This window comes from Mustela erminea, chromosome 18, assembly GCF_009829155.1.
Source record: "Mustela erminea isolate mMusErm1 chromosome 18, mMusErm1.Pri, whole genome shotgun sequence".
Lineage (NCBI taxonomy): Eukaryota > Metazoa > Chordata > Mammalia > Carnivora > Mustelidae > Mustela > Mustela erminea.
In genome coordinates, this window is record NC_045631.1 from 36,844,443 (window position 1) to 36,869,860 (window position 25,418).

The 25,418-nt window shown below is 50.2% G+C and overlaps 1 protein-coding gene across 5 annotated transcripts in view; it reads left to right on the plus strand.

Annotated features, from left to right (window-relative positions):
* The window catches only part of FAM117A (family with sequence similarity 117 member A), a 64,351-nt gene that overhangs the window by 32,325 nt on the left and 6,608 nt on the right, over positions 1 to 25,418 (plus strand). For 2 of the 5 annotated variants that reach the window (XM_032322666.1, XM_032322662.1), the window contains exons 2-5: positions 14,022 to 14,191; positions 21,904 to 21,999; positions 24,074 to 24,184; positions 24,641 to 24,775. Coding sequence is in view for 3 of the 5 variants with exons in the window: in XM_032322662.1 (XP_032178553.1) it covers positions 14,022 to 14,191; positions 21,904 to 21,999; positions 24,074 to 24,184; positions 24,641 to 24,775 (512 nt within the window). In the remaining 2 variants the exon portion in view is untranslated. Of the gene's footprint in view, positions 1 to 12,673; positions 12,804 to 13,877; positions 13,936 to 14,021; positions 14,192 to 21,903; positions 22,000 to 24,073; positions 24,185 to 24,640; positions 24,776 to 25,418 lie in introns of those variants that run through there. The other 3 variants (XM_032322664.1, XM_032322663.1, XM_032322665.1) reach the window with 3 other exon arrangements.

The following is a 25,418-nucleotide window of genomic DNA, read 5'->3' on the forward strand; positions in this document are numbered from 1 at the left end:
GTGAGAGTCTGACTCCGCTTCTTAATAAAACAGTTTTGGGAATCTTAGTTTTAGCAAGTGTCCTTTATCTGCAGTGCCTTCCTAGAGCCATGAGGCTGTGGTTAAGTTGGCTTCAAAGTATTTTTTTCCCCATGGGCTCCAGCCAGTTACGTGAAAGAGACCTGTGAGCATTTACTGTATTATTACCCCTATACTGAGATCACTTGTCTTTAGGCAGTTATCCTGTTTCAGGCTGTCGCCTCTGTTCTCTGATTCTTCCTGGTTCTGTTCTGCCCCAGCATAAGTTCTGGGTGGATGTATCTAGGGGCAGAATAGGGTACAGCAGGATGAGGAAAGGCTGCCTGCCTGATTCCTGATGACTCGTGTGCAGCATGGAGGTGTGCAGATGGCCAGAGCCATCTTTTTTTTTTTTTAAGATTTTATTTATTTATTTGACACACACAGATCACAGGTAGGCAGAGGGGCAGGCAGAGAGAGAGGAAGGGAAGCAAGCTCCCCGCCAAGCAGAGAGCCCGATGCAGGGCTTGATCTCAGGACCCTGGGATCACGACCTGAGTTGAAAGGCAGAGGCTTTAACCCACTGAGACACCCAGGTGCCCCACAGAGCCATCTTAAGATGGGACGGCTTTGCGTTCTGGTTCTTAGACATATAGGTAGGATGGATGTCTTGGTGATGAACATCCCTCACTGTTTGCCTGGATTGAATTCTCCTTTGTTTCAGGAGCCTCAGCCTTTTCTTTGCCTGACTTACGAAAGAAGAGACTGGTACTGTTAAGCCCTTGATTAAGAGCAGACACAAAGCCCTTCATGTACTTTGTGGAGGGAGTGTAACTTACCCTCTAGTGATGGGTGTTGTCCTGCCCGCCTCTGCCTCTGCAAGCACATGGAGAGAGGTGACCTGACCAGCGTCCTTCTGCTCTGAAGTCCTCCGTGGTCTTGGGTGTACACTGATGGTAGGAAAAACCTTCCCAATGTCATGCCTTTCTAGGCTGTTTCTGGAGGGGGACCATCTGATTGTACTTTTCAGAAGAGGTTTACCCTGGAGGCACTGCATAACCTTTGAGCCTCCCTTAAGAGATCGGAACAACTGGCAAGACCAAGGCTGCCACGAAGGGGCTGCCCCGGAATGTTGCCTGGCATGCTTTGGGGTTTTTCCAGTGGTGGGGTGACGGCTCAGGAATTTGCCTGGGATTTGAGGTCAGGCTGGGTCAGGTACGGGATGTCGGAGGCCAGGTGGGATGGAGCGGACTTGGATGTCTCTCCCCATTGCAGCCGGGGACACAGTAGAACCTGCGGAAGGAGATGGAGGTAACCAGAGAAGGCTTTCTGCAAGTGGGGCAGCATGGTCCACACAGCTTTGTAAGGCGGCCAGGGCTGGGCAGAGTGACCCTAATAGGATTTTAGACCCTGAAGGCAAAGCAGATGCTGTGACTATAACTTCCTGGTCCTGAATAATTGAGCAACTGCTTCTTATGGAACTCCTCGCCCCAGCCCTCAGTCCCAAGCAAGATGAACCTGAGTCAGTGTTCAGAGCAGAGAGCCTGACAGGTTCCAACCTAGTGAGGTGTAGCCAGTGAGCCAACCCACCCTCTGAGCTCTGATGTCTGCTTGCCCAGTCATGTGATCAGCCTTCTGCCTGTGGCTAGCCACAGGTAAATTGAGTGCTGTTTATACCCTCCTGCTTGGTCTGGGAGCCCACGGCACAGCTGTCTGATCAGCTTAGGTAAGGCAAATATCCTTTTGAATTTGTGCCTCCCCCACCTAACCACTGAACTTATCTCACCCCAGATAATAGCCCTGAGCTTTCCATTAAGCAGAATTGGCCATCTCTTGTTTACCCTATAATGAGACTTGGGGAATTCTAGAACTAGAGGAGACTCAGACTCCTCTGCTGTACTTCCCTGCCTTCCCGGGGGGACTACTGAGCCATCTGGGGGGGCTTGTCATTTTCGCTCCCAGAGCTGTTCAGGGCAGACTCTACGTAGTCGCCTTCCTCATCTGACTGGGATCAGCGAGAAGGTCTTCCTTTTATCTAGCTGAATTCTCTCCTAACTGAAGTCTCTTACCGTCCCTTCATTTTTTCATCCGTACAGAAGACTGATAAATTCTAAGTCCTTCACCGTTCCCTGCGACCTACCTACCTACCTACGTTCCTGTCAGCCATGTTTACCCATCTTCCATGAGATCTCACTGCTTTCTCTATGCCTGTGGCCAATGAATGCCCAGTGCTAACTTTGCCAGGCAGAGCCAAGCTCTTGTCCAGTTCAGCTGTGTTTTTGGACCTGCAGGAGCCCTTTCATTCTGCCCACAGTCTTGTGGTCTTGGTCTTGCTACCGGGATCTTGTCACCTTTCTTAATTTATCTTTCTTAATTTATCATCGCCTCCTTCATTCGGTATCTTTATTCTACCTTGTCCTGATTTACATCTTTCAATTCCTGGCCTCAGATTAAGCTTCATTCAGGGTTTCGTTTCTTCCTGCCTACCTTCCCTTTCCCCAAATTAGAAGTCCAGAGCAGTGACTCAGTTGAATTTGACTACAAATTCTATGACTACAACCTGCCAAGATTGAAACGCTAAAAGGTTTAAATCCTTGCTGAGGAGTGAACTGAATTTCCGTCCTTCCAAATTAAGCCGGTTCCTTCCCTCCACCCCCCCCCCCCCACAACTTTATTTTGGAAGAAATTCAAACCTACAGAAAAGTTATAAGCACGGTGCATACCCATTTATCTTTAACCTAGACTCACTGATCACTTTTTGCTGCATTTGTCAGATCTCTTTTCTCTCCTTCTGGGGATTACATATGTGTGTGTCTAGACTTACATATGCATCTGTATGTGTGTTTTGTTTATTTGTTTTGAATTGTTTGAAAATAAATTGCACATGTCATGACACTTTTTGCCCTTAGCCACAATGGTATCCGCTGAGAGTAAGGGCATTCTTCTACATAATCATGATAACATTATTACCCTAACGGAATTATCTGTAATCCCATATCATCTAGTATCCAGTCCATTTTCAAATTGCCCCTCAGATTGCTCTTTTGTTTGTTTGTTTGTTGTTTATTTTTTAAGGTTTGTTTTTTTTTTAAGCAATCTCAACATCCAACGTGGGGCTGGAGCATACAACCCCAAGATCAGGAGTCGCATGCTCTACTGATTGAGCCGGTCAGGTGCCCCTTGTTTTTGCCTTTGAGCCAGAATCCAGTAAAGACTCTCGTTTGGTTATATCTTTTTATTTTTATTTATTTATTTTTTAAAGATTTTACTTATTTGAGAGAGTGAGAGAGCACAAGCAGGGGGTGCTGCAGGCAGAAGAAGAGGGGGAAACAGGTTCCCTGCTGAGCAGAGAGCCCCACATGGGGCTCGATCCCAGGACCCTTAGATCATGACCTGAGCTGAAGGCAACCGCTTCACCAATTGAGCCACCCAGATGCCCCGGTTATGTCTTTTTAAAAACTTTATCAAGAATTCCCCTTCCACTTGTGTTTTTGGTTTTTGGTTTTCAAGGACTTTGAAAAGCATGAACCAGTTCTGCCTTCTAACTCTCCCACATTCTGCATTTTTCTGGCTGTTTTTTTCATGGTGGCATTTAGCTTGTTCCTCTATCCCCTGTATTTCCTGTAACTAGAAAGTTAGGTCTGGGGCCTGATTTGGTTCTGGTAAAACACTCCTGGCAAGAACATTTCATGGGTGAAGTTGGGTACTTTGTATCATTTTAGGAGGTATATTAGGTCAGAGTATCCCTTAAGAGTAATGGCTAACCTTGATCACATGAGGTGGTGACCACCAGCAGATTTCCCACTGTAAAAATACATTCTTCTTTTGATAAGTGGTTTTTGATACTTTGGCGTTTATTTGAACATTTTGTTCCCTGTAGTGTTTCTCCCAGTGGCTTGGCACCCACTGGTGGCTCTTCCTGGCTAAGAGATTACTTTGAGAGTTGCAGTAAGGCTAGTTCTGAATTAGCACTAATGGACATGAGTATGGACATGAGAAGTTCAAAAGAGGAATAAAAATTTTTTTATTTTATGGAAATCATAGGTTGGTGGGGGAAGGCAACAAAATGGGTTCCATCAAATTCTGTCAAAGACTAGGTGTTTTGTATGACTTGGTATTGATACTAAATTAAGAAATAGTTGCTTACAACTATTTCTTTTCTTTTTTTTCTTTTCCTTTTTTTTTTTTTTTTTGCTTACAACTATTTCTATCTGGCAGTTTTCTTCAGGTCAGGGGAAGGCAGGCTGGATGGAGCTAAAAATAAGTTGGTTCACAAAGCAGAAATTTTTTGACTATTTGGGAGTTAGCTGTAATTCTCTTCTCCTTTTCTTTCTTTCATGCAGTTTCCGCTCTCCTCACTAGAAGAGGAATCTCTCGTTTTTTTAATTGTTTTCTCTCCCTTGACTCACCCAAGATGTCCAGTGGATAAAACAGGATTCCTGAGACCCAGGTATGATCACCCTGGTTCCTAGCAAGGGAAAGGACTAGAACCCTTCCAGCCCGTGGACTAGTCCCTGAACCAAAGCAGCCAGCCAAGCGGTCATGACAGTTGAGTCTGACAGTGGAACACAGAGGTGGGGATCCGATTGTCACAAGTTTTCTGAGGAAGAAAGATCTGTATCACAGGCCCCCACTTGTGACCCCTTGGAAGCTCTCCCTTCTCTTCCATAGATGAGTTCACGAGTGTATAGGGTGCACGCTGTTAGAGTAGGAATCTGCAAGTTTCAATCACAGCTGTCCTCTCACGGGGTTTATTTTTTGATTTTTATTTTTTTAAGATTTCATTTATTTATTTGACAGACAGATCACAAGTGGGCAGAGAGGCAGGCAGAGAGACGGGGGGGAAGCAGGCTCCCCGCTGAACAGAGAACCCAATGCAGGGCTCGATCCCAGGACCCTGAGATCATGACCTGAGCTTGAAGGCAGAGGCTTAACCCACCAAGCCACCCAGGCGCCCCTCTCATGGGGTTTATTAATGAACCCCCTTGATCTCTGTTTCTGCCTCTCCCTCACTTATCTTCCAAGACTACCTGAGGGCTAGCTGGATGTCGTGATTTCTTCTTGCCTTGATAGGAATCAGACTGTTATGAGAAGTGGAGATCCTCAAGGGTTTATGCCTGTCCCCTGAGTTTAGAGATTGGTCACTCCCAAATAACCATCAGTGGGGACTTTTTTTTTTTTTTTTTTTTTTTTTTTTTAAGATGGAGAGGGCCAGGCTATGTGCTATTTCTGTTCTTCTTGCAGAGGCCAAGGAACGGCTCCCAAAGGAAAGCCTGCTCCAATCACTAACTGCTAGTATTTTGTTTTGTTTTAAATATGTTGAAATCCTACAGAACTCTTCAGAGAATTCAGATAAAAGGTGAAGAGTTCACACCACTTCCTTCTCTTCTAACTGCAGCTTCTTGAGAATTGAACAACCGTCTACAGAAATGCTGTCTGTTCCTTATCCATGCACGTGCGCACACACTTGGGATCGCCCTTTTCCCTCCCTGTTGATACAGACTCAGTGTGTTCTTTCTTCTTTCTGCGCAGTGACCTCTCTAGATGGGTTTCTCCTGGCCCTTCTCTTCAGCTTCCCATAGAGGTGCCTGCGTGCTAGGAAGTCAGACACAGAGCCCAGAAAGGCTTTCACATGAGCTGCACCTTTAACCGTGGAATTAGTCATTAATTCAGGGCCCGGCTGAGTTCGTTTTCCATGCGTATACAACTATCACTCTTCTCTCTTTAGAGAAGCCTCCTTGGTCAGGGAAATGCGATGTCCCTCTTGTTTCCTTCTTTCTTTTTAACTCTCGTTTCTGTAGCTGCTTCTCCCTGCTGTGGCTGAAGTGAGCGCTCTGCTTGATGTTGAGAGTACTCGGAGCCCCAGGTGTAATTTTCCCAGCTGGGATGGATGGGGTCTCCTTGGGCTTTCCAAGGAGGGCTTCTTACTCTTGTACCGTCATAAGTGGGGATTTCAGTTTGACCACAACTTCCCTCCCGAACCCACATGTCCCTGAGTTAAGTGGTTCAGTGGCTCTGGATCACACATCGCTCAGAAGATTTCCCGCAGTGTTTAATCCCAACACACGACTGAAATGGAAAAAGAATCCCTGTCAAGCTGCTGGAAGGAACTTCCCCTACTTACTGCCAATCTGTTATTGGGGGAATGTTTAGAAATTCTGATGCCCTGGTTTACTTTGTTCCTCTCCAGATTGACATATACCCCCTCCCTCCTGGGCCCCCAGCAGAAGTAGTACTGTATCATAGCTGGGGTTGGTGGGGGATGGACAGGGCAGGGCCTGCTCCCTTGATGGCCAGCCCTGTGCCTGGCCTCCGCTTCCTAGGCTGCCCTGCCCCTGCCTACTCCTCTTTTCCAAAGGAAGATCTGTGATGGAAATAAGCAGATGGCAGAAAAATACATATAATAGGATCTCATTTTATTAAAAAGACACATGTACATGTGTGCATGGGGAGAGACCAGGAAGGATGTGGACAGGCGGCGATCTCAGGCCAGGGGACAGGCCCTGTTTTTATTTTTCACTTCTTGCTCATCTGCATTTTCTTATTTCCTCCAGCATAGGTACAGCTTCTGGTACCGCGAGCTATCTCTTAAGAGGAGAGGTGGAAAGCTGGTGCTAACAGTGCTTCAGAGCCCCCACAGCAGGAGAAAGTGACTCGTACCTCCTTTGTTAGACCAGTTGACTGTTGTGTTTGGGCCATGCGTATGAGCTCATTGGCTGTCCTTCTTGGGTATTTTGGGTGGGGGAGAGTAGCCTCGTCTCATTTCCCAGGTTTCTGTTTTGCTTCGGAGGTGGTAACTGGTAACGGGAGTGACATCGCCCCCCAGCTGGGACCCTTTGGCCAGAGGCCGCTTTCTCCCTGTGAGCTGCCAAACCTTCACCCCACGCTCTGTCTCTGGCCAAGCTGAGAAAGGCAGCCCCAGAAGCCTCACTTCCTGCCTCGTCTGCTGCCTTCCCCTGACCCCCTCCTGCCCTTCTTCTGAGTACTGTTATCCTCCTCCTCTGGGTTCCTAGGCTGGGGGCTTGCTGGCGCGGTCCCAGCCTGAGCCAGAGACAGGAGGGAGGTGCAGAGAGAGTTTGCTGGTCCTTCTGAAGTGTCATTTGCTGGGGGGGTCCCCAGGCTTTGTGTCTGGTAGCCTGGATCCTAGGGATTGCAGCGGCCTCGAGCACTTCACCTTCGCCGGCCGCTTCTGGTGTTCCTCCTCTGGTGTCAGCAGTGGTTGTAGACGGGCTCGGTGTGGGCACTCAAAGTCCCGCCGTTGGAATCGGTCGGTCCCTGGTGGTGTGCTGGACCCCTCTTGGCCGCTTTCGGTCCAGTGTCTGGTCTGCTCTTTGCTTTGTGCCCGTGGACTCCTCCCCCAAAGCACAGACACCTGACCGCTGGCTGTCTGCATTCAGAGCCCCTGTCCCCTCAGCCTTACGCATGCAGCAGTTGGGAAACAGAAGCGGGTGGCTCTGGAAGATAGCACCCAAGGCGTCTTATCTCCGGTGTGTGCTGTTTTGTTTTGTTTTTTCCATTTGCTTTTGCCCAAGAACCCCAGCATCCGCCGCTGCTCCACTGCCTGGTGAAATGGCCTGGCCTCGTGCCAGGGTGCTTCGCCAGGTGGTTGGGCTGTGGAGGCGGCTGCATGCGATGGGCCGATAAAACCCCACCGCGCCGTAAACAGGACACTCCACCCTCCCGCAGGCACCCAGCCGGGGCCCCTGCAGCCTGCTGCTTTGTCATGGCCTGGCACGATCTGGGCGTCCCTGCTCAGACAGGGGAGCCGATGGTCCTCTTCCCCCCCCACCCCCGTTTCCCAAATCTGAGAGAGGGGTACTTTCCAGAAATGAAACCAGTTCAGCTTCCAGCCACAAACAGCCGTTGTGACTTCTCAATGCTTCTTCGTTGACCATAATCACAACAACGGCGGGGCAGAACCCAGTTCCCAGATCTTTCTGGTATATTCCATGAGGGAGAAGCCCACGAGCTCCTGTTTGAACTACGCTCACTTGTGAGTTTTCTTTGGGGACATTCCCCACAGAGTTAGGGCCCCCGTGGGCAGCACGGGCACACACAGACAGCCTCTCCACCAGTTCCTCAAGGCGGTATCTGTGCTGGGGTAGGCTGTCACTCCGTCCATGTGTCTCAAGGGACAGTGTGGCTGGAATTCATTCATTGCATCTTTGCTGGGCTGAATCCTTTTCTAGGTTCCTTTACCTGACCTTGTATCCTAAAGAATTATGGAGGAGGGAGGGTTTAAGTGATGTTAACTGGTTCGACGTAAGCTTTCTAGTGAAGACTTAAAGCAGCTTTGCCTCTCACCCTCTGTTCTTAAGAGCATCGCTAGGAAGTGCCCTAGGCTGGGCATGAGCTCCCACTTGCCAGATGGGAGAGCAGGCCCTGGGAGGTTGGGTGGTGGTGGCTGCAATCCCATAAGAAGGAAGGTCAGAAGTGGGTCCTTTTGGAGCCTTGGTCAGAAGTGGGTCCCTTGAAGTGTCTGGGTGGCTCAGTGGGTTAAAGGCTCTGCCTTTGGCTCAGGTCATGATCCCAGGGTCCTGGGATCGAGCCCTGCATCGGGCGCTCTGCTCAGTAGGGAGCCTGCTTCCTCCTCTCTCTCTGCCTGCCTCTCTGCCTACTTGTGATCTCTTTCTGTCCAATAAATAAATAAAATCTGTAAGAAGTGGGTCCCTCACATCTGACCTCTTGGGGACCACACTGCTCACACTCCACTGTCGCCCCTTGGAGGATGGCACAAGACCCGTCACTGTCAGATTCTAGCTTTGGTTTGTGTTGTACTTGGGGGGAACTTGACACATGGGTTTAGCCCTTCATCGGTTTCAGCGCCCACATCAGCAGGTGCTCGCCAAACCACTTAGGATGAGGTTTCTGAAGTAAGTGGTGAGTTTTCGTTTCCTATCAAAATTGAATTTTTCAAGAAGTGCCCCTCTCATTTTCTGGGCATGAAGGAAACATGGCATTTTAACTCTCTTCAGAGGTGTCAGGACTGCCAAGAATTGGGGGCTGGGGAGGGGAAGTGGGGACTTGCTGAGGTGTCTTGAGACAGAAGGTGATTCTGTCACCTTGTGACTGGTAGGAGCTATGCCAGTGGTAGGATGTGGTCACCCTAGAAATAAGGCTGAGGCCCAGCTGCCTCCTTGAAGGAAAACAAACTGAGGCAAGACCTCCAGGTTTGACTTGGATGCAGTGAGGTCCTTGCAGGTCTGGCAGAGAGAAGGGCATCAGGGGTCACTGGTCCTGGATTGGGGTCCTCAGTTTCTCTCCATTCCTATTTCCCACCCCGATGTTGTTTTCTTCCTTTTTTGTGTGTGTTTCTTTCTTAGTGTGTTTGTGTGTGGGTGGGGGTGTTGGTATATGGAAGAGCAAGTCAGGACCCATGACCCCCTCAGGGTCTTTGTGAATCACTTTGGTCAAAGGTAGCCAGAAAGCATGTAGAGTTGACCAGAGTGGGTTGTTGGATTCTCACCACATATTCTAGGATTCTGGGTTCTGCCTTACCCCAGGGGTACTGAGAGTATGGTCCCATCTCTGATTGCCACCCTTAAGCTTGGGTTCCTGCTGCAGCTCATGAGTAGGGTGGATTATGAGGGGTAATGTGAACAGTTATCAAATGGGTGTGCTTTAAATTATCCCTGGGAGATCGTAGAAGGCCAAGGTTTCAAAAACGTCAAAAAAAAGAAAAAGAAAAACCCAACCAACCTGAAAAACAGAAAGTCAGTACAGACACCTGGATAATGCCTGCCATCAAAAGACTCCCTTCCCCAAAAAGGTGCTCCAAAGACAGTCCTTCTGGCAGGTGTGTAGGCAGGTGTCCCCTGCAACCTCAGAGAGTGTTTCTGATGCTGAAGGGCCAGGAGCCCAAATGGGGTGATTGAGGAGGAAGGAGACTTGGTTTAGGTGTAGGACTGCCTCAGACCTCATGGGCAACCGAGTCCAGTATGAGACTGGCCCACTCTGGGCCTCGGTTCCCTTACACCCCCACCCCCCGCCCCGTTTGGGGCTGATGGGAGAGTAAAGACCCAGAAAGGACTTTGCAGATGGGGTGAAATTTAAAAGTTCTCTGTAGATACCAGAGAGCCCTCATGGTCTCGGTGAAAGAAAAATCTCCAGGAGGCTTTTGCAGCAGTTTCTGGGGGAAGACTGGGTGAGGCTGTTCCCAGAGATTCCCTCCTCACTGTCCTGCCTAGGAGTCCTGGCCCTCATTCGCACAGCGACGAAGCAGCTGTCAGGATCACCACGTTCTGGCCTTTATGCCAGCCTCTTCCTCATCGGCTTGCCACCTACCTCTCTACGGCTCTGTCATGTGATCCCATAAACTCACTTTCTGGGGCTGCCGCCCACCTCATTCCCTAGGCTCTCCTAAGACAGTTTTAGAGGCCTACGGGGCAGCGGTGTTGTGTTTGACCAGCATGCATCAAAACCTCCCCAAAATATCTGGATTGCCATCTTTTATTTATTTATTTTTATTTTTATTTTTTTTTAAGTTTTTATTTATTTGACAGACAGAGATCACAAATAGGCAGAGAGGCAGGAAGAGAGAGAGGAAGGGAAGCAGGCTCCCTGCCGAGCAGCAGATAGCCCGATGTGGGGCTCGATCCCAGGAGCCCTGGAACCATGACCTGAGCTGAAGGCAGAAACTTTAACCCACTGAGCCACCCAGGCGCCCCTGGATTGCCACCTTTTAATCTTAAACCTAGGATGGGAGAAAGAGTGGCTGACTGCAAATGGGGGATGTGAAGTTGGGACTTGAAGCCAGCATGCCTGTCACTGACTGACTGGGTGATAAGGCCCAGGGAGGAGAAGAGAGAGGCCAGGCCTTCCTGAGCCAGAGAAAAAAAGAGACAAGCAGCCATGGGGGCTTTACTCGTGGGAAGGGGGTTGAGCATGGATGTGCCAGGCAGACAGACTTCAAATCCCTGATCTGATTAGAGTAGATGCCCTTGTATTAATGGTTTTTTAATTTTATATGAAAACTTAGGCATCTGCCAATCACTAGCCCTGTGTTCTCAGCACTGTATGGGGTACAAAGATAAATTAGAGACAGTCCTTGGCCACAGGTTGTTTATTATCTAGGAGTTAAAATACCCATAATCCAAGAGAGAGGATTCTAGGTACTAAAAGAGTACAAAGTGCTGAGGGAAATCAGAAAATTCTTCCAGGGAATCCAGCAGGCTTTGTGGAGGTGGAGACAATTAGGCTGGCCCCAGCACATGGGGCAGATACCGACTCTGGGCACCTGTGCAAAACGTTAGAGGAGGGAAGGCATAGGACATGGTGGGAAATGGTGCATTTTACAGCTTGTCCAGGACACAGAGACCCTGAGGAGGAGTGAAATGTGCAGGAAAGGTAAGTGGGACCAGGACATAAGGCCTTTGGCTACTGTCTTCGAAAACGAAAGTGAACTTTTGAAGAGTTTTAACAGAAATGTTGAAGATCTTTTAAAAGGGTATCTTGCAGGCCAGTATATACTATTTGGAAAAGTGTTTATGGTATAAGGTGAAAACATATTGCAAAATCGTATGTACGGCATGATCCCATTTTTTATTTTAAAGCACACACACAGCAGTCTGGCGGACAAAGGTGTATCTCATAGCATTGTGGGGCTTATCTCTGGGTATTGAGAGTCAAGGTTTTTCTTTTTGTTTGTGTATTTCCTGACTTTTCTGCAGTTCACACTTACTACTATTGCAGTGTGTCATTTTCTTCTTCTTTTTTTTAAGACTTTATTTATTTGTTTGACAGAGAGAGATCATAAGTAGGCAGAGAGGCAGGCAGAGAGAGAGGAGGAAGCAAACTCCCTGCCGAGCAGAGAGCCCGATGTGGGGCTTGATCCCAGGACCCTGGGATCATGACCTGAGCCGAAGGCAGAGGCTTTAACCCACTGAGCCACCCAGGTGCCCCATTTTCTTCTGTTTTAAATGAACACATATGATAGCTCAAGGAGAGGTCTCAGAAATATGCCAGGAATTAGATAAAAACAGTCTGAAAGTTATCCAGGTGGTAACATTTGTGATGTCCAGATTGTGGGCAGGGAGACCCTTCAAATATGGGATAATAATGTGGGAGTAGTTAAGCAGGCAACTGTATACCAACCTAGTGGGATATTATGTAGTCATTGGAAATGGCAAATAAGTATATTGTTGATACTTGGAAGTGGGTATATGAAATGGGTAGAACAAAGCAGAACGTAATGTATATTTCATGTTGATTTCAACTATGTAAAAATGTGTATAAGTAGGTAAACAGGTTTAGAGAATATACAGTGTGGTTAGCATCTACTTCTCTATCATGGTAAATGCTTAACATAAATTTTACCATTTAACCACTTCAAGTTCATTATTCAGTGGCATTAAGTACGTTCACAATATTGTGCAAACCTCCCTACCATCCATTTCCAGAACATTATCATCATGCCAAGCAGAAACTCTGTGCCCATGAATACTCCACATTCCCTTCACCCCCTAAGTCCCTGGTAACCACTATTCTACTTTCTGCCCCTATGAGTTTGCCTTCTAGAAGTGGAATCATACAGTATTTGTCCTTTTGTGTCTGTCTTATTTCACTTAGTATAATGTTTTGAAGCTTCGTCGTATTGTAGAATGAGTCCGAATTTCATCCCCCTTGGAGACTAATGGCCCATCGCATGTATACCCCACAGTTGGTTTAGCCATTCACCCATTGATGGACATCGGGTAGCTTCTACTTCTTGATTGTCGAGAGTGGCGCTGCTATGAACATGAGTGACCAAGACCCTGCTTTCAGTTCTTTTGTATGTTTACCTAGAAGTGCAATCACTGGATCATATGGTAATTTTATGTTTAACTTTTTGAGGAACTGCCAACCTGTTGGTGTGTTTTTAATATAAAGCTCTTCAAGTTTATTTATACCTACGATCCCTAGTTCCTTTTGCTCTGCTTAATGCACACACGAACTATCAAGGGATTGCTACAGATGTGAAAACGTTTTGCTCTGTTGAAAGGAAAGAGCCTTTACAGATCATAAGATAGTAGAATTTTTTTTTAAGGTTTTTAAAAAAATTTATTCATTTGAGAGAGATACAGAGACAGAGAGAGCTCAAGCAGGGGGAGAGGGAGAAGCAGACTCCCAGCTGAGCTGGGACCCCTCCCCCACCCCTGCCAACGTGGGGCTTGATCTCAGGACCTGGAAATCATGACTGAGCCAAAGGCAGACAGACGCTTAACCATCTGAGCCCCCCAGGCACCCCAAGATAGAATGTTCTGAGTGTGGCTGTGGAAAGCAGGGTCAACCCAGCTGATTGAAACTTAACAGATGATTCCGGACCCCTTAGATTTTATCAGCAGCCTCAGTTTTTACCATCTCCCAAAAAGCTTTAACCAAGGTAAAATTTAAATGTATGGATTTATAATTGCTTTATTTTTGTCCAATTTAGCCAGAAGAGGGGAGACAGAGGAGGGAACCAAAAGAATGATTTTCCTAAGCCAGATTCCTCCATTCCTGATGTTTGAAAGGAGTTCTATTGTTCTCTTTGTCTTAGTCACCTAGGTTCCCTGAGCTAACCAGTCATGAAGGAAATGTGAAGAGTCCTTCAGTTAATTGGGTTGAATTCGTGCAGTCCTCAGGAGCCCTGCAGTGGGTGCCGGAGAGAGGCAGGGCAGAGGATAAAAACTTGTTTTGGGGGCCCCTTAGAGTTCCCTCATTAATGATGGGAAACAGTCTTGCCCTCGGGTACTTCGAGACTTAGGAGTTCAGAGCTCCTGGTCCTTTAGGAACAGGAGAAAGAAGACATGTATAATAAAATCACCCCTTGTCTGAAGTAAAATGATGTAAATCATTTCCAGTGATAAAGACCAGCTGGTTAAGTCAGAATAGCTCTGGTCAGACTGTATTTGCTTTTATAGGCCTCTTCAAATAATCTTTTAGGATGGAGGTGGATACAAGTGAAGACATGGTCGTCAGGTGAGGCTTTCCTAGGAGACAGGATTGGTTACTCGTCTCCTTCCTCCATGCTGACGTCAAGGTGTGCGGGCTGTGCTCTCTTCCAGCCAGCGTCCCATGCTCCGTGGCCCCAGAAAAGTCAGTGTGTAGGCCTCAGCCGCCCCAGGTCCGGCGTACATTCTCCCTGGACACCATCCTCAGCTCCTACCTTCTGGGCCAGTGGCCACGAGATGCCGATGGGGCCTTCACCTGCTGTACCAATGACAAAGCCACCCAGGTAATGACTCGTTCTCCTAAGGGGATAGGGATGGGGGGCGGGGGTTGGCTCAGGAGGCCTTTGGTCTGCTTACCAACTTGCAGTCACTGACATGATCTGTCCTGGGTTTTGGCTGTATGTCTTCACCATGTGGCTTCTCAGCATCTGATACTTACCAGCTCAGTTTTGTCTGTAAACCTACCATGAAAACGAGCTTGCATCCCACCTGGCTGGTGCAAGAGAGGTCAGTCTGGGTTTCCCAGTCTGACTTTGAGTATTTGTGTGTGGGTCAGCAAGAGTTGACTTTGGAATCTCTTCTAGGTTTTCAAAAATGAGATTTACCTTTCTAAAATTAAGCAGGCCAACATTCAACCGAGTTTACATTCCCCAGACAACTGGGAGAGGGGGCCAGAAAGTGTCTTGAGCTGGGATAGATCTCCCTGGAGCAGTAGGAGTGGAAAGCTCTCAGATTGTGAAGACTCCAGCCCTAGCCAGCAGCCCATTGGAGTCCAGTGGGACCGTTTGAGTCCTTTGGAGCCCAGGTCCTCTGTCAGTATTTTTCTTCCTGGTGGTCTTTTCACTAAGAATCCTGAACTTCAGAGGAAACTCCGCGGGTCACCTGGCCCCTTGGCCAGTTTTCAAATAAGATAGTGTTCACCTGAGCAAGGGGTCATCTCCTATGTAAAATTATACAAAGATACTTCTTTCTTTCTTTTTTTTTTTTTTAAAGATTGATTTATTTATTTGAGTGGGGGAAATGCACACGCAGGGGTGGGAGGAGCAGAGGGAGAGAGAGAATTCCAAGCAGACTCCCGCTGAGCCCAGAGCCCAGCTCGGGGCTGGATCTCATGATCCTGAGATCACGACCTGAGCAGAATCAAGAGTTGGACTCTGAGCTAACTGACTGAGCTACCCAGGCACCCCATACAAAGATACTTCTTAATCTGATTCAGGACTTCACCATTCTTAGCAGTTGAGTCCAATCTTTTCCCTTTTGATACATAAACCCATTCCTCTTTGACTTCAGAACAAACGACTTGTTCTTAGAAAGAGGAAACAGGGTGGGTAGCCTCAGAAGCAGGCCTGCATCCTGGGGGGTCCTGAGCAAGTCAGCTCTTCCTTTGCAAGCCGGGAGTGTGTACCCGCTTGGCTTGCTCGCAGGTGGGGTGACAGCCAAGCGTGAAAGTGTTTCGTCCCTGACATCCCCCTGCCTCTTCATCCCGTTGGTCCCTTGCTTTTATTTATTATTATTTTTTTTAGTAAGCTCCATTTTCAAAGGTTGCTAGTGAACGTCTGAATGCCCAGTACTGTTCTCGGCATGTTGGAATGAAGGATAAGGAAATGAGAACAAGATTTGGCCTCTGTGAGTCTGGATGCCAGTTCCATGAAGGCCAGTGAACAGACAGCCAAGAGATGAGATGAGGCCAAATGTTTGGCATGGTTTAGAGGAGAGAAATTCTCATGGGAATGCCCCACCTTGAACCAGAAGGAATTTGCCGCAGCTGAGATCAGTGGCCCTCTTTGGATCTACGGACAGAATGTGAAGGGAGGACATGCTCCAGTGGTGGACAGCAGGGGCCTGCCTCCTTGGAGCCCCAGGCATTGCTGTGCCCTGTATCCTTGGGAAAGGCTGAGTAAGACACCTTCTGCCCCTCACAGGCCTGGAGTACACACTCCCTTCTCTTCGGAGAGGAGGGTTTAATTCAAAGAAGGTATCTAATCAAGCAGGGCTTCTAGGAGGACAGGACCTGAGGCTCCTTCCAGTGTGCAAGCTCAAGTGTGACATCCCCCTTTGTCAGGTGCGGGCTTCCCACCTCTCCCTGCCCCTGTCACTTCCGGCTACCGACCTTCTAGGAAGCCTCTACCCCACTCCTTGGAGACTGTTCTCTTTGTCAACTCAAGGGAGGGTTGGCCTCAGATGTTCCCTGGCGGGATTTAGAGGCCTGGGCTCTAGGCTGTGTGTTTTTGCTCGGGCTCCAGCTGCAGGCCAGATCTTTTATATAACAAGTCTGGGCTTCTTGCCACGGCGAGACAGAGGTCAGCGATGCGCCTCCGTGGGTCTGGCAAGGCCAGGCTGTGCAGCTTTCCTCTTTTCCCGGGATGGGCTCCAGCCCTCGAGGAACTCTTAGCAACCTGTCAATATTGTGGCCGGAGTCAAGACGTGGGAGAATTCTGATCAACGTAGGCATCCAAACCAAAGTATGCAGTCCTGCCCATCTTTCAGTCCTGGCCTTCTGGGAATTTTCGGTTTCTAGACTTGGGGCTCCAGTCACATTTTTGCTTGAGGCCCCCACTCTACCCCAGCCTGGCACGGGCTACCTCCTTCAACACTGACATTATACCAGGAAGCCCTGCCCTGCCCTCTCCCTAAGTGATTGGTGTTCCTTCTCTCTGCAGAACGGGCATATCCCCAGAACAGACTAGAGATGAGGGAGAGGATTTATTGGGGAGCTACAAGGGAGCATGGACAAAGGTAGAGGGAAAGTAAGGAGGCAGGATTTACCAAAGTCCTTGAAAGCTTTTATGTTGTTAAAAAAAAAAAAAAAAAATTGAGGCTGGCACCCTTCCCTCCTTCCTCTGAGCCCTACCCCTGCCTTTTGCCCCATCTCTTCCAGACACACCAGTGTTAGGACTCCTGCTGTGTTTGGCAGACAGGCCCGCGCTTCTGCCCTCCCGTTTGCCCCCTACCCCCAACCCCAGAGCCAGCAGCTAGAGTGTGTGTGTTTGGAAACCACATCAGCCCTGGTGTTCCCGGGGACATGTCTTGTAGTGAAGGCAGTAGCCGTTGTTAGGCTGAACATTCTAGAGGAAACAAGAATGTTCCCCGTTCCAAGCAAGTTTCTGACCTAGGCAGGAGACATAGAGCACCTGTCATTTGGATAGCCGAGCATGCTGCATTCTCAAATTTTTCTCACAAGATGGTTACTCAGATTATTTGGGTCAGGGGAGGAAGAGAGGGGGATGAGTCTTATTTGGTGGAATAGGGTGTTCTGTGAAGCTCTGCATGTTCTGAGCCCGGAAGAGCCATGGGAGAGAGCTGCCCAGCCAGAGACAAGCTGGGTGAGCCCAAGGAAGGGCTTGGGTACGGTGGGAGCAGGGCACAGAGCGACCAGTCAGGGAGGACTGGCAAGGCTCCTGGATGGAGTCACCATCATCAGGAGGAGGTTCTTCGTGTGTTAGAGAACTTTCTTCAGTTTTCTTCAGGCCAGTATGAAGATGTTTTCCCCTCTCTGGACCACCGTGTCCCCAGGTTAGCTGACAAATCCAAGCCGGCCACCAAGTGCTCTGGGCCGGCCCAGCTAGTGGCTGGGCCAGGGCTGGGTGCTGTCTCCACCTCCCTTCTTGCCGTGCAAAGCCCTCGTGTCTCCGTGTGCTCTTCTGCAGGGAGGAAGTGGTCTCACCACAGCTGGAATGACTGTTTGAGCACAGTTCCCCCGCTGGTCTCATCCTGCAGACACACGGGACCCTGGGTTCCCGCTCTGCTCGGCCCCCCATGCTGCTCATCCCAGCCCTGGGTGTGGGGCCTGGGCATGGCGCCTGGTTTCCAAACTGGCAAGCAAGACCAGTTGTTCAGCAGATGGCTTGACAGCAGCACAGAATATTTGAAAATGGGTCCGTGCTGGAAAATCCAAGGGTTCCATAGTCACTGGAGGACCAAGGCCAGTGGCTTTGGCCACCTCCAGCCGGAGTTCCTGGCCTGAGCCGGTGGACCTCCCTCAGAGAGCCTTTTCCTGCCTGTGTTTCGCCGGAGTCCCCCGGGGGCTGAGTCCCTTCTGACTGTCATGTTCCGCACGTAGTTACTGAGCGTCTGTACCAGGCCAGGCACCACGCTGTTCTTGGTCCCTGCACAGGTATGCAGAGCTATGTTCCCAGGGCCTGCCAGGCTCTGCCAAGGTTCCTGGAAACTGCATGGCCAGGACTCTTGCCTGGAAGTCCAGGTGGAAAGTGAGTTGGGTTGGCGTCAGAGAACCAGGTTCCAATTCGGAGGGTTTCGGCTCCCTCCCGCCCCTGCCTACTTGTTCTGTCAGGCTGTTCTTTGGAAAGCTGCCCTCCATGCCCACCCCCAGTTAATCCTCTGGCAGCTGAGATGCCCAGGCAAGGCTTCCTGGCTTTGACCCCTATCCAGGCTGGCATAATCTGATCAGCGTCCTGTACAGTTTGGTGATGTTGCTTATGGCTAGTACGTGGTCCTGCTTTTCTCTCGGCTACTCCCCGTGGGCCAGGGTGTTAAAATAAATCTGTTCCAGTGCCTGAATCCCCTTGATGAACATGATGCTTTGGCCTGCTGAGCTGAAGCTCCACTTCCAGAGGGTCATCTGGAAGCCATCCTGCTGCATGGCTTGACCCTTATTGTGCAATAAAAGGGGGGCTCTTCTAAAGGTAGGCTTCCTTAGCTGTGGCTTTTCTGTGCTCCAGGAAGACCTCGGCTTAGACCTCTGCCGTGAGATCCAGAGGTGAAGCCGCCCGTCTGCCCAGATGCACTGGAACTAGGGAGCAGGGTGTGGGTCCCACTCTTGACACACACCGTTCAGTCGGAGGGGCCAAAGCCCACACTCGTGCATGGGCTTGCTTTACAGATGCTCAGATGTCCATGGCTTCAAGCACAGGATGACCTGCTGTCTTAGGTTCCCAGAGCTGGTGTGACAAATGATCTCAAACTCCGTGGCTTAAAACAACAAAACTTGATTCTCTCACAGATCCACAGGCCAGAAGTTAGAATTCTGTTTCACTGGGCCAAGATCAAGGCGTTGGCAGGGCTGGGTGCTGGGAGAGCCATTCCTTGCATCTTCCGGCTTCTGTGGCTGCCAGCGGTCTTTGGCTTGTGGCCACATCACTCTGGAATCTGTCTTTGTGGTCACATCACCTTATCTTCCTCCGTGTGTGTCTGATTGCCCTCTGTCTCTCTTATAAGGACACTTGTAATGACCCAGGTTGTGTGGATAAACCAGGGTAATCTTAGCATCTCAAGATCCATAACTTAATCACATTTGTAAAAACTTTACCATATAAGGTAACACACATAGATTCCAGGAATCAGGATCTGGTATCTTTGTAGGGCCATTTTTCAGGCTGTCACACCAACTGACCTCACCTTCTCCTGCTTTGCCTCTTGCTCACACTGCTCCAGTGACACTGGCCTTGCCTCCTTATCATTCTCAAACAAACCATGCTCACTCCTGCCTTAGGGCCTTTGCACTGGCTGTTTCTGCCATCTGGATCTCTTGCACCTCAGATATCTGCCTGGCTCACTCCCACATCCCCTTCACTTTTTCCTTCAGATGTTACTTTTTAATTGAGGATGTCCCTGACATTTAAAATCATGTTCCCCTGTCTAGCATTCCTATCTCCTTTCATTGCTGTGTTTTTCTCTTAGTACGTATCACTGTGTCCCCAGCTAGAACATAAACTCAAAGGGAACAAGGATTTTTGTTGTTTTGCACATGGCTGTATCGCCAGCACCTGGAGCAGTACCTGACATGCGGTGTGTGTTCAGTAACTGTAGGTTTGGTGTGTGGGTGATGTGTACTCTGAGTTGTCTGTACAGAGGAGACGAGCAGAGGAGTAGTCAGTAAGAGATACACAAGTTAGATGGGCTCCCCAAGGGGCAGGCCGGGAAGACTTGATAGGGCAGGCCCTCTTAGATGGAGAGGGCAGGCTTAGAAGTCCAGGGTAAGGGGAGAAAGGAGGCAGAACTAGGTTTGCCTGGGTACAGACAGTGAGGGTGAGGGCCCATGGGATGGAAGGTAAGACAGCGACATCCGTGACCAGGACGTAGCCAGGTGTTGCGGCAAAGCAGTGACCTTGTAGCATGGTTTACACAGGGGTGGCCCTGGTTGCTAGAAGATGTGGCTGAGCAGAGAGAGGTGAGGTAAGATGGTCCGAGAGACATGATCCCTGTTTGGCGTGAATTTTCACATCCTTTCTAGACTCCACTGTCAACCCATGTGTCTCCTTCCACCCCCCACACCTCTCTGAGGGAAGAAGGCAGTTGAAGAGCCTGTAAGAGATGTTAATGGGTGGGGCTGTTGTGAGTGTGGTGCCTTCCCGATGGAAGGGAAATGGGCATCATCACCATCACCATCCCACCTCTGTGACCTGTATGCGAGCTCAGCTTGGATGAGTAGAGCTATCCATCTGTAGGGCTGGCTTTGAAGCCCAGGGCGGGGAGGTGCGTTTGTGCGTCTGCTGGGCCGAGGAGACTGTGGGAGAGGGGGACCTCCTCGTTTGCAGTCTGCGCAGCAGCTCTCCTGAGGCTCTGTGTACTGGCACCCCAGTTCGGGGAGAAGCAAGCATTGGGAAGTCGACCAGCTAGCCGCTTGGATGCCGAATGCTGTCACAGCTAGCTGTGCCTCCAGGGTCTGGGCTGTGGCCTGAAGGATGTGCTGCCTGCCCTCTTCCTGAAGGAGGGGGCCGTGGACTCTGGAGCCCCGGCTGGTCTTCCTTGTGGCGCGGTCAGGGAAAGAGGGTGGGGTAGCCATCTTACCCTGGCTGTGTCGCACAGGAAAGGCCCTGGTCAGCAGCTGGGAGAAGGAAGAGCCAGGGAGACTCCGCTCCCTGTTGCCCCTCCGTCCAGCTGTTGCACAGGGCAGTCTGCCCCCCACCCCCTCCCCGGCTCTTCTTCACAGCTGTTGGGTGGTGAGTGGTTGGGTTTTTTTTCCCCGGCTCTTATCCTCCCCTTTTTCTGTTTGCAACAACCTCTCGGGGGAGGTCAGCAGATCTGCTGGAAGAGATGGTTCCCAGGCCCTCATGGTTTGGCAGCTCGTGCAGAGAACTTAGAGCTGGTTCCCCTGGAACATTCCCCCTTGGGCCCCTCCCTTGGAATGGAAGCAGGGGGTGTTGGTGGTGGGAAGTGATCTAGTCCTCCTTTGCTTCCTTCTTGAGCCAACACTTCCTCCCTCAGGTTGGGGCCCAGGAAGTGGGGCGACCCCCTCTGCCTCAATCTTGTGCCCTTGGCCTTCCTATGCAGCCAGGGAGGGAGTTATGGCCGACTGAGAGGTCTTTTCCCACAAAGGGCAGCACAGGGCCCAGGAGAAGGAGCTGTGATAAAGCCAGGAAGGGTCAGGGTCAGGGCTGAGTTCAGAATTCTGGCTTCCTCCTTGCTGAGAATGTCCCCTCCCATGACTATTCAGGAGGACTTTGGGGCCCCCAGCATTCAGTCCGTGTGGAGGGAAAAATCATGAAGCCAGCTGGAGACACTGTGCTACACGGAAGCCTCCTGCTTTGGTCGAAGATGGAGGATTGGGGACCCCTACTGACATTTTTCCTGTTTTACCAAGTATGGTTGCTTACTGGAGTCCCGTCTAGTAACTTGTTTTGCATAATGCTCCCAGGATCCCAGACCTGTGCCAGACCCATAAAGGGTCCAAGAATGAGGATGCCGGTGGTTCCCTGAGCCTGTGTTTTTCTGGGGCTGGTTGGGATAGGGAGGGCAGGACTTGTCCCTTGGGGAGCACCTGGAATAGCTGCGGCAAAAATCCATGTGTAAAGGTCACAAGAATAAAAGCAGTTTGGCCTTGTTGGCTTATCAGGGAGGGCTTCCTGGAGGATGTCGACTGGGAGAGGGACAGTGCAGGTGGAGAAGCCTCAAAGAATAAAAGAGGCTGGCAGTGTTCGGGAGGCTGATGACCAGACGACAGAGAAGCCTTCAGAGAGCCACCACTTCTGACCAGGAAGTGGCTGCTTCCCTGGAGCCTGAGAAGCCACTCTGTCTCATGGCGTTTCTCTCCCTGCAGACGCCCCTGTGCTGGCAAGAGCTGGAAGGAGAGCGGGCCAGCGCCTGTACGCACAAGCGCTCAGCATCCTGGGGCAGCACAGACCACCGAAAAGAGGTAACTGACCCCTTTGACTCGGTGGCCATTGTAGCTGCCTCCTGCCTAGGCCCAGCGTTGTAGATGCGTCTGCTCCAAATTGGCCTCAGATCTTCGGTCTCACTTGCCTTTTCCTAACCTGTCAGTGTCATGGCCCAGCTTAGGAGTCCATACCTTTCCACCGGCAGGAGCTTTGCCAGGGACTACAGGTGCCCTCCAGCAGCCAGGCGCAGGGTGGGAGCTGCCACTGTTCTCCGTGTGCTTGGGGGTTATATCTGGATAAGCCATTCCAAGGCTGGAGGAAGACAGGGAGTGAGTTTCCGGGAACTGGAAGCCTCCAACCTCACCACCTACTTAACTATGCATCCAGCCTTATTTTTTTATATATATATATATATTTTTGTTTTTAGATTTTATTTATTTATTTGACAGCACAATCAGGGGGAGGGGCAGGCAGAGGGAGAAGCAGGCTCCCCACTGAGCAGGGAGCCCGACACGGGGCTTGCTCCCAAGACCTTGGGATTATGACCTGAGCTAAAGGCAGATACTTAACCAATCGAGCCACCCAGGCATCCCATCCAGCCTTTTTTTTTTTTTAAGATTTTATTTATTTATTTGACAGACAGAGATCACAAGTAGGCAGAGAGGAAGGCAGAGAGGGGGCAGGAAGTAGGCTCCCTGCTGAGCAGAGAGCCCAGTGCGGTGGGCTCAATCCCAGGACCCTGGGTTCATGACCTGAGCCAAAGGCAGAGGCTTTAACCCACTGAGCCACACAGGTGCCCCCAGCCTTATTTTTAGAAAAAGAGAAAAATAGTAGTGTGTTCCCACTTTTCGCTGGCCCTCCCCCTCTCTCAGGAGGATGCCCGTCACTGAGGCCGAGTAGAGAGCGGCACAGACGGGGATCCTGGGCTGCAAACCACTTCCACCTGCCACACCAGCTGGCAGCGCCTGAGGGCCGACCCTCTGGGAGTCCCCTCGAGCCACTCTTGGTTGCAAGACCAGAGAGAAAATGTGAAGGGAATGCTCTACAAGTTAAAAGCTAGTGGGAAATACAGACTATGTGAAGTTTGGAATGATCAGTAAGCAAGGTGTTTACACTAAGCGTGGTCACGGTGTGAATGGTGCCTGAGAACAGATCTAAAACCACTTCTTTTTGGCAGTGGTCATAACTTGTATGGCAGATCTCTTCTCTGGATCCTATTTAATTTGGGCCCGTATTTATTTATTTATTATAAATTTTTTAAAAAGATTTTTATTTTATTTGACAGGTCTTTTAAAAGATTTTATTTATTTGACAGAGACACAGCAAGAGAGGGAACACAAGCAGGGGGATTGGGAGAGGGAGAAGCAGGCTTACCGCCGAGCAGGGATCCCGATGTGGGGTTAGATCCCCCATGACCTGAGCCAAAGGCAGACGCTTAGTGTCTGAGCCACCCAGGCGCCCCAATTTGGGCCCATATTTAAAAAGATCTGCATTTCCTGAGCCTTCGCCAGCTGAGGGCGAGTGGAGAATTACACATGTGACAGGGATAATAATCCAAACCATTTCTAATAATGCGTAATTGTTACAAGATATGGAAGTTAGGACAAAATCTGAGATTCCCTGTTGAGCATGGGCTCCTTGCTCGGTGCAGTCTCCTTTAAAATGAGGGGAAATCCTTCCAACCTTCCTGGTCCCAGGGCCTCTGAGATAGCTGTAAATGGACTTTGAAGAGTGAATTCAAAATCATCATTTCCCATTTCTATTAATAGCGTGGTATTCCACGCCTTTGGAATCCGTGAAAGACAAAAATGGTTTCGGCATTGCGTATTTTGAATTTTTTGGAAACTGATCCATCTGATTCATTTTTCTAACTGATCCGTGGAATACATGAAATTCAGGAACCGCAAATACCTCGTTCATAAGGTCTCTGGCTTGCTCGATGAGCGTGTATCGGTTCTGAACTCACCGAGCTTTCCTGGGAAGTTTTCCATCTTCCTCTTAGGCATTTTGATGGGCTTTGGGCAGCAGCCGCACCAGGGAGGAGGGACTTCCGTGCCCTTTAGCTTTGCTTCACCTTCCTCTCCCCACTCTCTCCCATCTCTGGGCTGACAGATTTCTAAGTTGAAGCACCAGCTGCAGAGGACAAAGCTAAGCCGCAGCGGGAAAGAAAAGGAGCGGGGCTCCCCCCTGCCAGGGGACCATGCCGTTCGGGGAGCCCTGAGGGTATGTATGTGTCCGCCCCCTTCCTGGGCCTGCGCCCCTTGTCATCGCCCCGTGTGGGCAGGTCCTCACAGGTCTTATGGTCGCTGATTGAGCCTGTCACACTGCCTGCCCTGTGGCCACCCGGTGCTTAGGTGGTTTACGCGCCAACTTGGGCTCGCTGAGTGAACCCGGGAGGGCCAATGGCTCTCCCCTCCACCCCCACGCCCCCTTATCATTGACCCAGTGGTGAGCCTGCACACTCTAGAAGCACACTCTAGACCTCTCAACGCACTAACTTCTGAAGAAAAGCCCCCTGAGTTTTCCTAATGCAGTCGACCCTGTCCCCAGATCCTTCTTGACCCACTTGGTTCTGCTGTGTAGACATGACCTTACCCTCCCCAGTCAGAACTAGTAACTGCGTGGCTTGCGGGGCCAGGGGCAGGAGTGGTCTGTGATCACTGTCTGCCTCCTCCTCAGACTTCCCCTCCCAGCTTCCCCTCAGGATCACCTGTCCTGCGACTCAGCCCCTGCCTGCACCGGAGCCTGGAAGGGCTCAATCAAGAGCTGGAGGAGGTGTTTGTGAAGGAACAGGGCGAAGAGGAGCTGCTGCGGGTGAGTGGGGCGCGCCCTCGATGCGGGACAGCCAGCGGCCTGCTGAGGGTGGGTGCAGGTCGGCAGGATTCCAGCTCTCTGGGGGCCTCCGGGCCGTGGCCGTGTTGGGAGCGCGGTGCAAATACCAGCCTGCACAAGGAACACAAATCGAGTTCATTAGATTAGAATAGACTTGGCCAGCAGGACAGCAGAGCCAGGCGGTGGAGTGGAGGCAGGCTTGTGGTGCTGGGTGGGAAAAGAGGGAGCCGGCTTCAAGTGGAGGGGAGACTCCACAGCCAGGAGGAAGGGTCTCGGCAGTGCTCTTCAGCTTACCGACCAGCTCCCTGCTCCCCGCCTTCTCATCCCTGTCACCATCACTGTCCCCCGCCCATGCCCCAGTTGCCTGTGTCTCTCACCTCTCCCCCCATGTCCAGCATTCATCCATGTCCAGGTACCCCTGGGCAGCCTCCCCCACCCCACCCCACTCCCAGGCAGAATCATGTGCTGCGTTTTCTGCCATCTCAGGCACGTTCTTATACTGACACAGTACAACTAGACAGTGCCAGTTGGGCAGTATTAATATAATTCCAAGGGGCACACTCCTCAGTTTATGAGTTACGTGCTGGTTGTTTTTTAATCAATGTCCGTGTAGGATTTGATACCC